Source organism: Pteropus alecto, unplaced genomic scaffold, assembly GCF_000325575.1.
Source record: "Pteropus alecto unplaced genomic scaffold, ASM32557v1 scaffold20, whole genome shotgun sequence".
NCBI lineage: Eukaryota > Metazoa > Chordata > Mammalia > Chiroptera > Pteropodidae > Pteropus > Pteropus alecto.
The window spans coordinates 35,175,219-35,191,829 of NW_006436298.1; the positions used below are offsets into that span (position 1 = coordinate 35,175,219).

Sequence of the window (16,611 nt, forward strand, 5' to 3'; positions counted from 1 at the left end):
AACGTTAGGCTTAAACCAAAAAAAAAAAAAAAAAAAAAAAAAAGTCTAATACATCTGGGACCTTTTCAAGCTGTCTTCTGCTTTATATAGCAAAATGCACAATGAAATATTCCATAACAGGGGGTCCTAAGAGATACTAAACTTAATTAAAATTGATTAAACTTCTCGGGAGCTCTCCAGATTTTACTCCAAAATACTAATATGGTAATATCAGTTTCAGCCATAAATCCTCTTATTGGATCTCCCATCTCTTTTCCTAGATATAGATCATGGGCAATAATACACTGTCTCTTGAACCAACAAAGTATAAATTTCACTGCTTATCATTTCCAGTGTGTGAAGGAGAGAATGGTGAAGAAGTAGGTTCAAATGGCTCTGTTGGGGAATAGCAGTTAAGACAAGAGATGCACTGGCCTGTAGTGGGGCTGACTTTTCTCATTTAATATCATCTTTCTCCTCTAGAACTCATTGGAGAATCATTTGCATGTTATATTTCATCTACATTTATCTCATCCCAACCTCTACATCCTTCCGTTAAGTTGTATGTATACCTGAATAAATGCAGTCTACCATCTGATATTTCAAAAAAGAAAAAAGAAGAGGTGAATTGTGACATCACTTAGCAAATGAGAGATGGTAAAGATAGGAGGTAGAAAACAGGAAAATATATGTAACTTTGGAAGGAGTTCTGTGTAGTATATTTAAGAAAAGTAGGGCAATTAATTTCTATTAATGTGTATTTTATTTTAAATTTAGGAATAGAAGGACAGTCTGTGGAAGTTTCAAATATTGTGGACATCCGAAAAGAACAGAACTATGAGATTGCAATGAGAATTTCTTCTAGCATAAACAGCCAAAACAGATTTTTTACGGACCTAAATGGATACCAGGTGATTTTCTTTTAAAATGTCTAAGTAATGGATAAGTTAGTGTGTAACTTATATATGGTAATGGGCCAGTTAATTTTGGATCCTTTGAAAAACATGCTTAAGTTTGCAAATTATTTCTAAAATAAAACTGAATTTTAACAGGCATTTGTAGGTTCTGTATTAACCAGATTTCCAAAATTAGAACAAATATATTATAGACTATTTTATAGAGTATCTATTTGTAAGGATTTATTTTTTCAAAGGAAGATTTGTTGACCATTATGCATGTTAAATACCTTGATGCTAAAGTGTATATATGAAATGAAAGCAATCTCATCAAGAATGTAGGTACATTAAAATTTTTATTTAAATTTATGTTAATGTAGCTACCTTATATATAAAATAAACTTGTAAAAATTAAAAAAAAAAAGAATTTGTCTAATAGAAAGAAAATGTAATTAGAGATTGATGGATAGTATCTTTTTTTTTCCTATCAAGGAATTGATTCATAGAAATTTTTCATATTATCAGTTCTCTAATTTGATGGTGCTCTATTGATTGTTACCAAAATCTCTATGTTTAGAGATTTAGAATGTGTGTGATAACATACCTTTGAAATAATACCGTTAAAAACATTAGTATGATTTTGAGGCATTAGCATTTTAGAAATTTCTGGCTACGAATAGAAATAATTTCACAATAAATGCTTTTACTTTGTCTGATTTTCAACTGGGATGAGTGGACAGGATTGTGATAATTTTCTCTTCTTTGATTTCCTGCAAAAGTTAAATTTAAACCTTTTTCCAAAGCGTAAAAATTGCAGCATACATTTTGAATTAACATGTTAATTTTGCTACAGCTGTTTGGTTCTCAGATGAAGCCCCTACTTTGTGGTGATTCATTTTCCTTGTATACAAAAGAAAGTCTTTTCTGAAAATCTTCCAGAAGCAATTATTTGTTCGTGTGGATATATACATGAATGAAAGAAAGAAAAAAAAAAAAAACTTAGTAAAAATGTGAATTTTCTTTTCAAAGATTGTACACTTGAATAAATAGGAAAATATTATTTTTAAGTCTATAACCCAAATATTTCTACTTTTAAAGTCGGCCATTATTTAAGCTTTGGAAAGAATAGTACTTGGGCAAGACTAGAAAACTTGACCTACAGGTGTAGAGTGGGGTAATAGCCACATAGTTGTGGCAGTTTTAAATGTTGGTTTTTTTTGTTTGTTTGTTTGTTTTAATAAGTATATGAATTAATTGGAATGGGAAGATCAGGATCGGAAAGGAAAAATGGAGAATTCTTTCAAGCTAGCTTTTCTTTTTTTCTTTTTTCTTTTTTTAATTTACCATTCTATAATTGTTTCCTCACCAGTTTATTAATTTCCTAGGGCTGTGATAAAAATTACCACAAAATGTGCTGCTTAAAACAACAGAAGTTTATTCCCTCACAGTTCTGGATACTAGAAGTTTAAAATCAAGGTGTCAACAGGGCCACGCTCCCTCCAGATGCTTCCTTGCCTATTCTAGCTTCTGGTGGTTTCAGGCAATTCTTGATACTCCTTGCCCTGTGGACACATCACTTCAGTCTGTGCCTCTCCTGTCACATGGTCTTATCCTTGTGTCTCTGTGTCCTAATATTCTTCCTCTTATAAGGACACCATTGGATTAGAGCCTCCTCTAATCCAGTATAACTTGATTATATCTCCAGAGACCTTATTTCAAAATAAAATCAAATTCACAGGTTCTGGGTGACTATGAATTTGAGGAAACACTATTCAGTACAACCAGTAAGTAGACAAAAAGACTGCCAGGTTGTTGTGAAGATGAAAGATCTTATTTTTGGAGTGTCCAGTACTGTGCCTGGTGTTAATGGGTGCTCAGTACATGATAACTTTCTACTCTTCTGCTTGAGTTTCATGTCCAATTTTCATGAGTTTAAAAGAAGAGATGGCATTTTTGTGTGATGTGAATAAGATTCCTGATAAGAGTCTCTGAGGTCTCCTCCTGAGCTTTCAGTGAGTCTCCTTGACCCATACTAGTTTAGTACATTGTCAGTCTCTCTCAAAAAGTAATGTTAGAGTTGTATTTCACGCATTCAGATACTAGACCAAAAAAACTGGAACTATCTGCATTGAAAGGGAACAAGAAGAGTAAGCATGGAATAGTTTTTAAATATAAATATACATTTGATTATTATAATGTAATATGTTAGAGGATTTGATGGGGAGATCCATAGTATTTATTAAAACATTTTAGAAGAAGAATTATAAGAGATGTGTCTTGAAAAGGGATAAAGAGCTATTATGCTTAGCATTCATTACAAAAGCAGTATGTTAGATTTAGATGAGAAATGAATACTTAATACCTTTATAATTTGTTTTATGCAAATATTGGAGAGCTAGAAGACTTTTATTAAGGATATTTATTCTGAATTTAAATTGGATGCCTATTTTAAAACTCTGGACAAGTTCTAACTTTCTCTCTTAAAAATTGTTTTCTAAGATCCTTGTGATTTTTCTTCACTTTGTTTTAAAGAATGTTTTAATTTTTAAATTCTAACCTTGAACATGAAAGGAAGCTGTACCTTCTTTGGGGGAAAAAAGTCATCTGTAGTCAATATTAATATTTTAAAAGTACATATGTAAATATCACTCAATTCTTTTTTTAAAGACACTTCTTTGGTCTTATAGATTCAACCTAGAATGACAATGAGCAAATTGCCTCTTCAAGCAAATGTTTATCCGATGACCACAATGGCGTATATACAGGATGCTGAGCATCGCTTGACACTGCTCTCTGCTCAGTCTTCAGGTGTATCAAGTTTGAAAAGTGGTATGTAGTTTTTAGATTCTTTTTTGCTCTTGTAAGTTTCTGTTCCACGTGTATAATTTTTATGTTGGTCATATGTATTATCATCTCCAGACACCAGCTTTCTTTTGAGAATCAGTCCACTAGTTAATTTTGGGTTTTGTAAGAACAACATAAAATAATGAATTTTCTCAATCTTCAGGTGAAGAACAGGAATCTAAAATTTTATGAAACTAATTGTTTTTCAAAATAATTTACCTCTCTTGATAACCCATTGTTTCCAGAAGTCTGTGTCATTGTCATGATCGAATGGATATGGAAGCTCAGATTCTGAAAGTTTAGATAATCTACCTAAGTTTGCAAAGGTGGGAGGTTACAGTTCAAACTTTGGTCTTTATCTGAATCACATCCTTCTACAGCACTACCACACGAAAGAAGAAAGGGAATAGAGAGGATACAGATAACAGAAATAAAGAGATGACTGACAATACTTTAAGGATCCCGAAAGAGAAAATGAGATGGAGAAAGAAAATTGTGTACACTGATTCATTTTTGTAAAACTTACTGTTGGGAAGCTTTTGTCCTTCATAATACATATTTTTAGTTATTATTTACATGACGTCAATTGTTTTCCTTCCTTTTATACCAACAGTTGCTAAGACAAATATCTCAAGAAGCCAGGCAGACAATAAATGAGTGCGGATGCCTAGTGTATTCTTTGACACAAACTCACTTTTTATATTAGGCATATACATACATTCTGTACTTACACATACAGAAAAACATACTACTCCTCATTTTTCTTTAGGCCTTCATTAGATGAAGTCATGAGGTCGTGCCAAAAAGACATGAATGCAGTTATAAAAATAATAATGGCCTCACATTGGGGATTCAGTAGGGGGCGGGACTTGAGCAAACTGGAGAGCACAGTCCCCATGTCAGCCGGGCAGCACTGCTTAGTGCCAGTTCATCGTCTCCATGGGGAAAGGGGCCCAGTGTTGCCAAAAGTTTCCGTTTTTGAAGAGCCTAGGAATCTGGAATTTTACATGAAGTTGCCCAATCTGTAAATGTTGACATAATTTTTTAAATATCAGAACATAAAACATCTTTGTGCCAGATGTGACTCCTGACCCACAGGTTTTAAAACTCTGCCTTAAATTCTCAAAGTTGGGCTCTAAACAGGGAACTGTACTGTAGGACTCCAGCAGCATGAACCAAGCAGTATTACCTTGCTTCTCTAATAAAGGTGAGCTGAGAAGTAAAGGTCCTTTGCCCTGCTGTAGATGCCTAAACACCCCAGTATTTGAATAGCTACAAACAAAAACAATTTGAGTACAGTCCAAGAGATTACTAGTGTCACTTATTATGTGGACTAATAATTGGAGGCAGGGAGAAGAGTTAGTAATTGCCGAAGGTACTAATTTGGATGTGAAGTGATCAAACTTTGGGTAGGCATGGGAATATTCTAGACAGTTGTCTTCTAAAATCTAGAGGTAGTAACAATGAAAATTCTAACCATTGCTGGTCATTTTATGTCCTGGGTACCTAAACTAAGAAGAAAGAAACTAAACAGTTGTTTTGACTATGTAAGAGTAATAGTTATTAAAATCTTTTATTTATTGTTCTTTTATGCCGGATCATCATTTAGTACAGTAACAAATATGAATTAGTGGATGGGTGAATATACATATATTTTTAAAGTACACATAAAACTAGAATTTTTTTAGTATAATATATGTGACTCTGCATGGTATTTTTGTGTTTTTTTGTTTTTGGTTTTTACTTTCTTTAGTTTGTAATCTTACAACCTAACCATTAGTTTACAATCTAAGCTAGAGGAGATGTAGAATTATTGCATAGCCAATGAAGGAACCACATTTTTGAGCCAGAGGAGACAGGACAGTGGTGATGCCACTAATATAATATCAGGGGGTACATGGCAGATGTTAACAAATCCTAGGGGCTTCTTCAGAGAATCACCATATATCGTGTAACCAAAACTATTTCAAATCCTGTTTAGATCCTACCTTCTGTATTTGTCTTATTACTCCATGTGTGATGTGTGTTTCATAATGAACCCCGTAAACATTTTTATATTCCAAATGCTGCCACTAAAAATTTTGGAGGACTTAATCTACTCTTTAGATTAATTTTTTTTTTTAATTTTAGATTAATTTTTTTTAATTTTAGATTAATTTTTTAAATTTTAATTTTAATCTGTCCTGTCCTGTTTTTAAATTTCTTATCAGATTTAACTAGGTATTAATGAAGAAAAGCAGAAATATAATCATGTTTTATGAAATTTATGCTAGTTACTTTGAGCCATTATTGAGAAAATGTCCGTGGGACCGTTGGTTGCATAGATCTGTCTCCCTGACTAGAGGAGAAACTTAATTTGAGACTGCGCACGTACTTAAGTGATCTTCAAGGAATGTTTGTATTAAATAACCCTGGCTAGTTTTTTTGTTTGTTTCATAGGTCAGATTGAAGTTATCATGGATCGAAGACTCATGCAAGATGATAATCGTGGCCTTGAGCAAGGTGTCTATGATAACAAGATTACAGCTAATTTATTTCGAATACTACTAGAAAAAAGAACTGTCGTGGATATGGTAGGAAAAAAAACAACTTGCATGTTCTAATGTTAATTGTTCTTTGCCACCCCAATTTGAAATTATGACTTTTCACTTTTTTATTTTTTACAATTTCCTATATGGTTGTAGTTTATAATAGATGTAGCCTATATTCACAAGAAAGAGAACTTCAGTTTTATAATTTATATTGTGTTGCATTTAGGTCATTTTAATTTTTTTTATTATGAAGATATAAAGTAATGTTAAGGAATCAGTTTAGATGAATTTTCTTGAAATTATTTTGAAAGAGTTGAGTTAAAGAGTAGACCTTAGTCATATACTTAGGAGATTATGTTTGATTAGTAAGAAACCTTAGTGTACTTCTAAGACTCATCAGTTGAAAATGGATTTACTTGTCTGTCTGCTTGTTTAGTTTTCATTCTTCAAAGCAAAAATCCAGCATTCCGTGTTAAACGGTCTTGCCAAAGTTCCACTGGACATGAACCACCCTGACAATATGCTTTATTAAGCAGCAAAAAAGTACCTTCAGAGTCCTCCATAAATGACCTGCTCACCACCTCAGATGGCCCTTGACATGTCCCTTTTTCCTCTTACTCCACTCTCCCTTTTCCTGTACATTTCAAATCTTTTCTGCTCTTTTTAGCCAATGACTTCACCGTTCACTATAGAGAGAGAGCAGTCATTCAACAGGGCTCTCTGTTCCAGTCACCAGGTATCAACCCCCACCTTTTCCTTCCTCCCTCATTTTACAATAGAGATGTTTACCTTCCTTCCATCTTAAGCCAGTCCCTCCACTTGTCCTTGGAACTTACCCCAGTCATCTTTCTCAGGATCCTGCTACCACTTATTCTCCCTCCTTAGCTCTCCAGGCCCCCTCATAGCCAACATCTCCCTAGGAAATCCCTTCTGTTGACTTTTAAGCAGTCTTCATTTTTCTCTCATTAAACATTAGAACAGAAAACAGCCCTCACTCACACTCGTTTCCATTTCCCCTATACTACTGTCCTACGTCCACTACCCTGTTGAGCCAGAGTTTATAGGATGAGTTTATTTTAGCAATTCCCTCTTACGCTCAATTCATTTCTATCTGGCTTTGGCCTACATTGTACATTCTTGCCAACATCAGTAGATCCAGCGGGTGTGTTTGATCAGCCTCTCACTTCACCTTTCAGCGCATTTGACACTTGACCATTATCACTTCTTAAAACACTTCTAGCCAGAGCTTCCATGGTGCCTTGTTCATTTGGTTTTCTTCTTTCCTCTTGGCCAGTTTTTTTTTTTTTTTCCCCCTATCTCACTGATAGTTCTTAATTCAGCCATTAAATATCAGAGCTCTCTAACTCTTGACCCCAAGCCTTTTCCTTTTCTCTTTTTTATACATTCTTGTTCTGCAGTCTTTCCTACTCTCCTGGCTTTGTATGTAGATGGAACCCACAAATACATATCCCATTTATCTAGTTGTTTCCTGGTATTTCTTTCTGTGTTTCTAAGGATACCTCAGATTCAACATATCCAAAACGACTCTCATGATCTCCCTACTCCCCAAAACCTGGCCTTTTCCCAGTGTTCTCTCTTGGTGATGAGCACCACCTCTTCCATCCAGTGCCAGCCATCTAGGAATCCTCTCTCATGGGTACTTTTCCCTCACTGGCCTTTTTCTCACAGTAGTAATCACCACTGCTTGGCTGCCTCATTGCCTGAATATTTCAAATCTTTAAACTTGTTAACTTCGACCACCCTAATGTAAACTAACATCATGTGTTTCCTGGATATATCCATTCTGCTCTCTTTTTTCTGCCGTATTTGTTCTTAACCCAGGAAGCAGAATTTTTGGTTTTCAAAACCAAATTGAACCTCATTGCCCCTCTGCTTAACCTCACTGATGTCTTCTCATTGCTTTCAGTATAAAAGCCAAAATCTACTACAGCTTACAGAGCCCTTCATGATGTGGGCCCTGCCTGTCCCCCATCCTCATTTAGCATGATTCTCACTATTTCTGCCCTGGGCCCACTGGTACTTCTCATGCACCTCCCCCACACACCTTTGTACATGCCTTTTCATCCTCTTTCCCAGGAGACTCGGTCGTAGTTCAGAGCAGAGCTCACTTCGTCACCTGCTTCTCTTTGACCAGGTCAGATCCCTTCTTCTGTGGTTCTCTCACAACTGAGCATCTCTCCGTGTGTGTGTCATTGGATCATTGTCATTTTCTTTTGGACCATAAACTCCCTGAGAGTAGGGGCTGTCTTTCTCTGTTCCTAAGCTGTTCCTAGCAGAGGAAGCACCCAATATGTTATGTGAATGAATACCCAAATGCATAAACGAACGAGCTGTGACAACACACTGTGCCACTGTATTTATCACAGTTACTGCTTACTGACTTGTCATCATATGCATGAGACTTGTCTACTTCATTTTCCTGTGTCCCACAGGCCTCCTAACCTATGATAAGCATTCCATAAGTAAAATATTAGTTGATTGAATAAAATGGCAATAGTTAATTAAAGCAAAGAATTTTTCTGATATCTAGAACCTTTCAGGAAAAAGTTTTTAATATCTATTTTAGATGTCAAAATTTATACCAGTTCTTGGAACTCATGGTTTAAATCAATTATGACACTATAGCTTAGTTTTAGGACTAAAACTATATAGGAAAATCTGTTGGAGCGGTGGCAGCTACTGTCTTTTTCTCCTCCTAAAAATTTTTCTGGCTTTTATGATTTTACTCTCTATATAGACACTACTTTGAAAAACGTCTGTTAACTATGGCAATAAGAATTTTCATGTCCGGTTTATAAAGCTTTCATTTAGAAGCTAAATAATTTGTTTATTCCCATTCAAAACTCCTTGGAGACTAATTGATTTAAATTTGATCCAGTGTTTTCCTAATCCTATGTTGGTTAAATATTTCTTTTGCTCAGCTATAGATTCTTGGGCTTAAATCAATAGTTTCTTTTAAATAAAAAATGAACTAGAAAAGAGAAAATACATTTTAATTTCTAGTGAAATGATTAGGAAGACATTTGATAAAGAAGTGTTACATATCATATAACTTAAATTTTCTAGAAAGTGTTTTTATTTTCAACTCAGACTCTAATGTCTAAAATATCAATGGTAGAAACTGAAGTGAGGAGATAGTCCCTGGAGACAGACAGACTCTTTCATGGAAAGCCTTGAGCCTGCGGAGCATTATGGGAGTAATCCTGGATGACTAAATAGAAGTGAGTTCTATTCTTGAGTATTCTGCAGAGAGGCAGTAAGAATAAGGACTGGAATGGAAATTTCTATGAGATGTATCAATGCCCAGCGGAGGACTATGGCTATGTGAGGTTGACTGTCATCCATGTAATGATACTCAGAGGTCAACAGAAGTGGAAAATAGGAATAGTCTCTTTGACATTGACCCTTTACAATTTGTTTCTTTGACTCTTACTTGCTTTCATCTTTCTGCTGGTGACTAGTGTAGTAAAGGGGGCCTTGAGTTAGAAATTAGAAGGATGGTGCAGTAAAGGTTACATTAAATTGGACTCAGAAATGCGATGTGTTCAAGTGTTACAGTTGTATCAGTCTTACCTCTGGATACCAGTTCTTTAAGTATAAGGAAAGGAAGTTAGGAGAGATCAGATGAAAAACTCAAATCCTTACAGGACTCAGGAGAGTGATGGCATGAGGTGGGTTGGTGAGGTTTAAAGAGCAAATGTTTAAGCTAGATGACCAGAGGACTTGTCGTGTACATGACACACATCCCACCTGGAAGCTGCAGCTTAGCTCCAGCTGATTGTTTCCAGTGAGAATGTGGGGGCCCATTGTGACTTGATTTTCCGATGTTTTGGATTAAAAAAAAGGGGGAGGTAATCATTTGGGAGGAGTTTTTGTTATTGTTGTTAATGATTTAATGTGAACTCTCCTGGACTTTTTTCTGCTTTTGAGAATTAGATGAAAAACAAACAACTTTTTAATACCATACAAACCTACCAGAACATTCCTATAGATAAATTAGGCCCACAAACCATTAAGCTTCAGCTCATGCTGTGTGATATTTATCTCTAAATCTTTAGATTCAATATATTTTCACTTTCTTCTTTTTCCTATTTGTCTTTTTACTCTATCCTTCCCTCCCTATAATATTTTTCTCCATTTACTTATATTGCATTTGCTTCTTAAATTATTAGGTGAAATTCAGCAAACATAATCAAGTTCTTGCCATGTGTCAGGTCATACTGAATAAACAAAGGTGACTACAAAATGATATCTTATTTTCTTACATAATTTAGCAAGTTTTGATGTAGATGAAATGGAAACCTTTGATGTTTTGGGATCATCAAGTGGGCTTAATGAAAGGCACCAAGGAGCCTCTTAAGAAGTTTGACTTCTGAAATAAGGGCTGACACCCAATGGAGAAGATGTCAACTTGGTGTGTTTTGGATCAGAATGTGCTGGAAAATTTGATTTCATGCATGTTGCAAGGAGAAAGCTAAACTTGTACAGTCTGAAGCCTTCAAACCAACAAGAAACCAAATAATGTTTATAGTAGTGTATTAGTTACTACAAGGTTGGAGAATTCATTTATAGCTCAAATAAACAAGTAAAATTTCTTATAGCAGACATGTTTTATATAATTTGGGATTATCATAAGGTTACATTTAAAAGATTACCTTCCTAGGAGATTAATCAAAATAGTGATAATTCAACAGTTAAATATCTTGTTGGGCCCCTTGTTGCTGTAAATATGTTAAGAAAGTGTGTGGATGATGGAGCCTTTGGTGAGACATTGCCCCACCCAGCCTAGCTAGCTTCCAGCAGTGTTATTTGTTCATGGTGCTATATATCACTGAACCACCGCTTTTCTATATACTTCTCTTTCTCATCTTGCTTAGGACAATAAATGGTACAGTTCTTGAATTCTCAGAGTACTTCTATTTATGGCATTGTTTCCCTTGACAAGACTTTTCATTAACATGTTTTTGAGTATGAATTTTGTTTTTTTTTAATCCAAAACTAGTTAAACTAGTTAAAGAGTGAGGCTTACACTTTTGATTCCAAAGGGAGCTCTGTTTCTTCTAGAAAGTTGGAAGGATGTCCGGTGCGGCAGTTCCCAGCACAGGTCCACAGAGCAGTGTGGTTCTGACTACATGCGATTCACCTGGAGGAAGGGAGCATTTAAGCCTCACCTTCCCAGGACCCTACCCCTGCCTAGGGATCCATGTTTTTTAAAAGCTCCCCAAGACATTTTGATATATGGTCAATTTAGGGGAAGCACTGAGGATTAGGTGAACTAATTTTGATTTAGAAGAAGGGTAAATATGCACATTACTGCTTCTCAGATACCAATAATCTGTCAAAAAGTACCCCCACCTTCTCACCGAAGTGCTCAAGAATTCCTCCAAGAGCTTAGAACAAAGCCAGGGAGCTTTTTCTGAATGTTTCTTGACCAAGAATGGACTTAATGCACTTGAATCTGATAAGAGAGGTATTCTCCTTTCTGTTAGAATCTTTTATCTTTCTTACTCAAAAGTTATTTTGTCAGCAATCCTGACCTAGATATGAAGTTCTTTGATCTTGGAGTACATTTAAAGTGTCTTGTTGAAAATCTTCCCTCTCTATTCATGTTATTCTACAAGCTGCATTAAATTTCAAAATTGTTAGAGAATATTATTTTATATGCTTTTTTAAATCTTTCCTTAAAAGAAGAATGTGGAATAGACGTTTTTTTACAACTCTTTCAGACTCCATATTTTTTGTCAGTATCTTAATATTGCAGTGTCCCTCTGCTGTCTTTAAAAAATTTTGTCTTCTCTCTTCATGGTCTAAATTGTAATGACATCTACAGTTTGCTCCTGGCAAGATGCTTGCCACTCTTCACTAACACCCTCTGTTCAATGCTATTCTGACGTTCTGAATTTTAAGTTCTGTATCTCCTATAAATCCTATCCTCACACAGATAAGTAGCCAGCTCTTTCATCTGGGCCTTGTATTACAAAAAGGATGCAACATCAGAAGATATCAGTGAAATAGTCATTTAAAAAATAAGATACAAAATTAAATTTGCTTCAGATGTCACTGGTGATCAAACAAACTTTCTACATAAATTATTTTCTCTTCTTAGTACTTTTCTGTGTCTGCTTTTATTCCTTGGGCAATATTGGTTAAGGTTCTACTTAGTCATTGATTTAAATAATTGGGTATGTCATCCTTTACATGTATGTCCCCAGCCCTGATAGACTTATTTATGTTAGAACATGTTAAAATGCTTGTCCATAGCAAAAACTAAAGTATTTTAAAATTAGACTGAATAATTATATATCATATAAATGTGTGATAACTGTTGTATAACATGTATAACAGTTCCTGTTTGGGAAATAGAGTGAAGCAACTGTCAATGATATACCAAATTTAAAGAAAACGGATAATCTAGATATGGCACCTGTGTTATTTAAAAATCTTATTTTGAGTTTTTTTTTTTTTAAATTCTGTCATCGAATAACATTTATAAACCATAGCTTTGGATCAACACATAACTTTATGATCTAGTTAAGTATATAAATAAAACCATGAGAATGTAATGAGTAAATCCTAAGGCAAAAAGAGAACATTTGATGATGTGCACAATATATGAACATCTCTTCCCATCTACTTTAAGAGTTTTATGGTAGATTGAGAAAGAGTTTCTATAAAAAGTTATACCTTGTTCAAAAATGTTTCTGGAAAATGTTGTCAGGATTTTTAGTATTAAAGCAACAGAAAAGAGATATTTCTAAACATAGTTAAGTGGACACTGTTCATTTTCTCATATTTAGAACCAAACTTGGTAATCTATGCATTATCCAAGACTGTTATTTATAAAATATAATAAAATCAAAGTATTTATATATTTTTATATTCTATTTAAATCCCATCAGGTAATTTAATTAATATTATGAGAACTACAAATACATAACTTAAGTGTTTTTGTTTTTTCTCAATAGGAAGAAGAAAAGAAGTCAGTCAGTTATCCTTCCCTCCTTAGTCACATAACTTCTTCTTTCCTGAATCACCCTGTCTTGTCAATGACAGGAAAAAACCCCATGCCCACCCTTCAGCTGCTGGGTAAATTCTCTCCATTAGTGTCATCTTTGCCTTGTGACATTCACCTGGTCAACCTGAGGACAATACAGTCAAAGGTAAATTACAAAATATGTCTGTAAAAATTACTTTTTATACTATACCCTGGTATAAGTGGGTGGGAAGAAGAAGAAAATGCTGTGTTTTACTATGCTTTTAGAAACTATTAAGAGGGCTTCACCTTTGGAAAAAATCATTATACCTTTTATTTGACTATTGCTCAATAGTTTAGAGCATATTCCAATACTAATTTTTATTTTTTTTATTCTCAGAAAAGTTCTCAGTGTTGAGCAGGTCAGGGAATCTCACGTTTCTTCTTATGGCTAAGCAAGCTAAAGCTGGCCTAAGGTCACATAATTAGTAGGTGAGAGAACCAGGCCTTAGATCAGCTCTACTGGCATTTTCCATTCATTTCTTCTTATTAGCCAGTGTTTCTCAGGAGTTAGAGAAATAGAAAGCAAAATGTTTAATTATTTCTGTATCAGAGACTTTGTGCATTCATAACTTCCACCCGAAAATCACTGCAACCCAAACCTTTGCATTGAAAAACCAACTATTTGGAGAAATTTAAAAATATATTAAAGAGTGAGCAAGGGCAGGTTTTATAGGTATAGAATTTTAATTCAGTTAGACTGCTTTTACATATATGCCTACTTTTAAAGTCAGAGATTGCATTTAAAAAGAATAAAGATTAGATATTTGACATCATTTTTGTGTTTCGTAGGGCTGTTTTGATGTTGGGAATTGACATTCATTTAGCTGAAAATAGTAAGTGGTTATAGATTCTGTGGGAAATATCTTATAATAAATAGCTTGACTATGAAAAGAAAAGAATGTTCATTTTTGAAGACAACATAAGAGGAAGAAATGTTTAAGAACAAATAACTAAAGGTAACCAAATAAAGTAAGAATAAATGCCTACAAATTTGGACATTTGGGGCTTTTAAAACTGTATGTTCAAGGTAGGAATGTACACTTAACTATGTAGGAAAACTATATATACGCATATATATAAATTATAATAATGAATATGAATGAATGTTAGAGTCCTCCATGCTCATCTCTGTGTGTCAAAAGTTTTGTTCGATCATGTGAGTGAATTTGCAGGATTTATTTCAAGCCTGCTATGTGCTATTTAATGCCAGAGGCACTAGGGATACAGTCAGTAACAAAACAAACGAAAGTCCCTGCCTTTCTGGAACTTAGATTCTAGTGGGAGAAGAAAAATAATGAAGAAAAAATAAGAGAAACATATAATATTTTAGATGGTGATAAGTATTATGAAGGGAAAAAAAGGAGGGAAGGGCAATTCTGGAAGGCAATGCAGGTTTGAATAGGGTGGTTGGAGAGGGCCCTGCAGAAAAGGTGATGATAGGAAACAATCTGAAGGAGGTCAGGGAGTTAGAGACTCACACAGATTTCTGGGAGCAGCATGATCCAGATGGAGCAGAGTTAAGAGCAAGCGTGAAGGCCTGAAGGCAGGAGATGTGGTCAGATGGAAGCTTCATGTGAGCTGGGCTTTCCTTTGATTCCTTAGTGTATCCCCTTGCCTAGAACAGGGTCTGCACATAGTAGAGGCTCAGTAATGATTTGTTGAATGAGCAAATCTTGTATGTTCTTGCTAGGATTCTGCTTTAGTCTTTGTGGGTCTACTTTTTGACTCAGAAAGAACACACTAGAGAGGGATAACCTCCCTGAGGTATAAAATCATGAGCTAAAGAGAACAAAAGGATAGGGTGGAGGGCACCAAAGACCTCGGATTGCCACCTCCAGGCATACATAGTAGAGAACATAAGTGACCTGAAGGATCTGAGGATTTCTGGGGTTCACAGCAGGCCACTATCCCTTAGCCTCCCTTTTAGATGATGACTCCTTCCAAAAATTGTTTGAAAGTTGTTTTCTGGACGCAGCTCCAGCTGACTAGAGTCGGTGGATTACCCTGTACCATCTAAGGCTGGCTCTTGTTTTCCAGATCACCTTTTTAGTGATTACCTGCTCCTTTCATTCTTCCTGCTGTTGGCTATCTTCCTACCATACAAATCTAATCACTTCTCAGATTAAAAATCTCATTGCCTACCAAACTGGTTCAGTCCTTGAGCTTTCAGACTCTCTACAGGCTAGCCTTACACACTATAGCCACCTGGTTTCCCATTGCTCTTCTCACCTTTGGACAGGTGTGCCACTGTCACTACCTGCTGGCTGAGTGAAGACTGCCTCAACTATCTCTCATAAAATGGGGCTGATATCAGATAGGCCAGCTAAAGGTCTGTTGTGAGAAACAGATGAAATAATGCTGTGAAAGCCCTTTGAAAACAGAAGTGCTTTGTAAACATACGTCGTTATCCTGATGATGCTTACAGGTACAACTCAGGTACAAACTAGGGTTTTAGCAGAGGGAATAGAAAGCAATTTAACAACATAGATATTTGACCAGAGGAATAAAGACCAAAATATTAATGCCTAATGATAACTACCATGATCAGAACTAAATATTTGGGGTCGTTTTGCAGTAATATCAATTGTTAACAGTTCCTGTGTTATCCTTTGACTCTTTGCACATATTTCTAATCTTTGTTTAAAAGCTCACTATTAATTCAAAGGGATTGATTGCTCCATTCAGAAATCACTTCTTTAAAGAATTATTCTCTGTCCCCTAACCTTTGATAATAGGAAGATAATCATTGAAGGAAGCGGATATAAGTATTGATTCGAAGAAAGCTTGGTACTTAAAAAGTGTCAAGTGCAATTCCATTCTAAAAGAAAGACAGACAAAAATGACTAAACGCAGAAATCCAGAAGTCAGACCTATGCATTTGGATTATGTTCCTATTGTTATGTGCTGGCAGCTCCCATACAATAACAGATTGTTCAGTGGAGATTGCAGTGCATTTTTTCCATTGAAATGTCATCCTAGAGGCTGGGTTTCAAGCAAGACTAGAGGTCTGCATGACCCGTATCTAAATAAGCAGTTTCCTAACCAACACCTCACAATTTTTCCATGATAAATCTGAGGACCACATTGTGTTGATAAGGACACATCTCTCTTCCTGCCTGGTCTCCATTAGCAGCATGATGAGGACACTCCTGCTTTCTCATCCCCCGACCTGTTGTTTGAAGATTCTTCAGTTCTACACCTCAGTTGGTCCCCCTTTCTTTAAGAAAGGAATGACGGGCTCAAGCAACAGTGAGGGTGGCAAGGTGGGGGCTGGGGATATAATAACCCACTGATGTGGTTCAGC

At 35.4% G+C, this 16,611-nt stretch overlaps 1 protein-coding gene across 1 annotated transcript in view; it reads left to right on the forward strand.

The window, feature by feature from the left end:
• The window catches only part of MAN2A1 (mannosidase alpha class 2A member 1), a 152,358-nt gene that overhangs the window by 127,951 nt on the left and 7,796 nt on the right, over positions 1–16,611 (forward strand). Inside the window, exons 17-20 of the mRNA XM_006913274.3 lie at positions 757–890; positions 3,563–3,704; positions 6,159–6,292; positions 13,237–13,431. Of these exons, the coding sequence (XP_006913336.1) occupies positions 757–890; positions 3,563–3,704; positions 6,159–6,292; positions 13,237–13,431 (605 nt within the window). The remainder of the gene's footprint in view (positions 1–756; positions 891–3,562; positions 3,705–6,158; positions 6,293–13,236; positions 13,432–16,611) is intronic.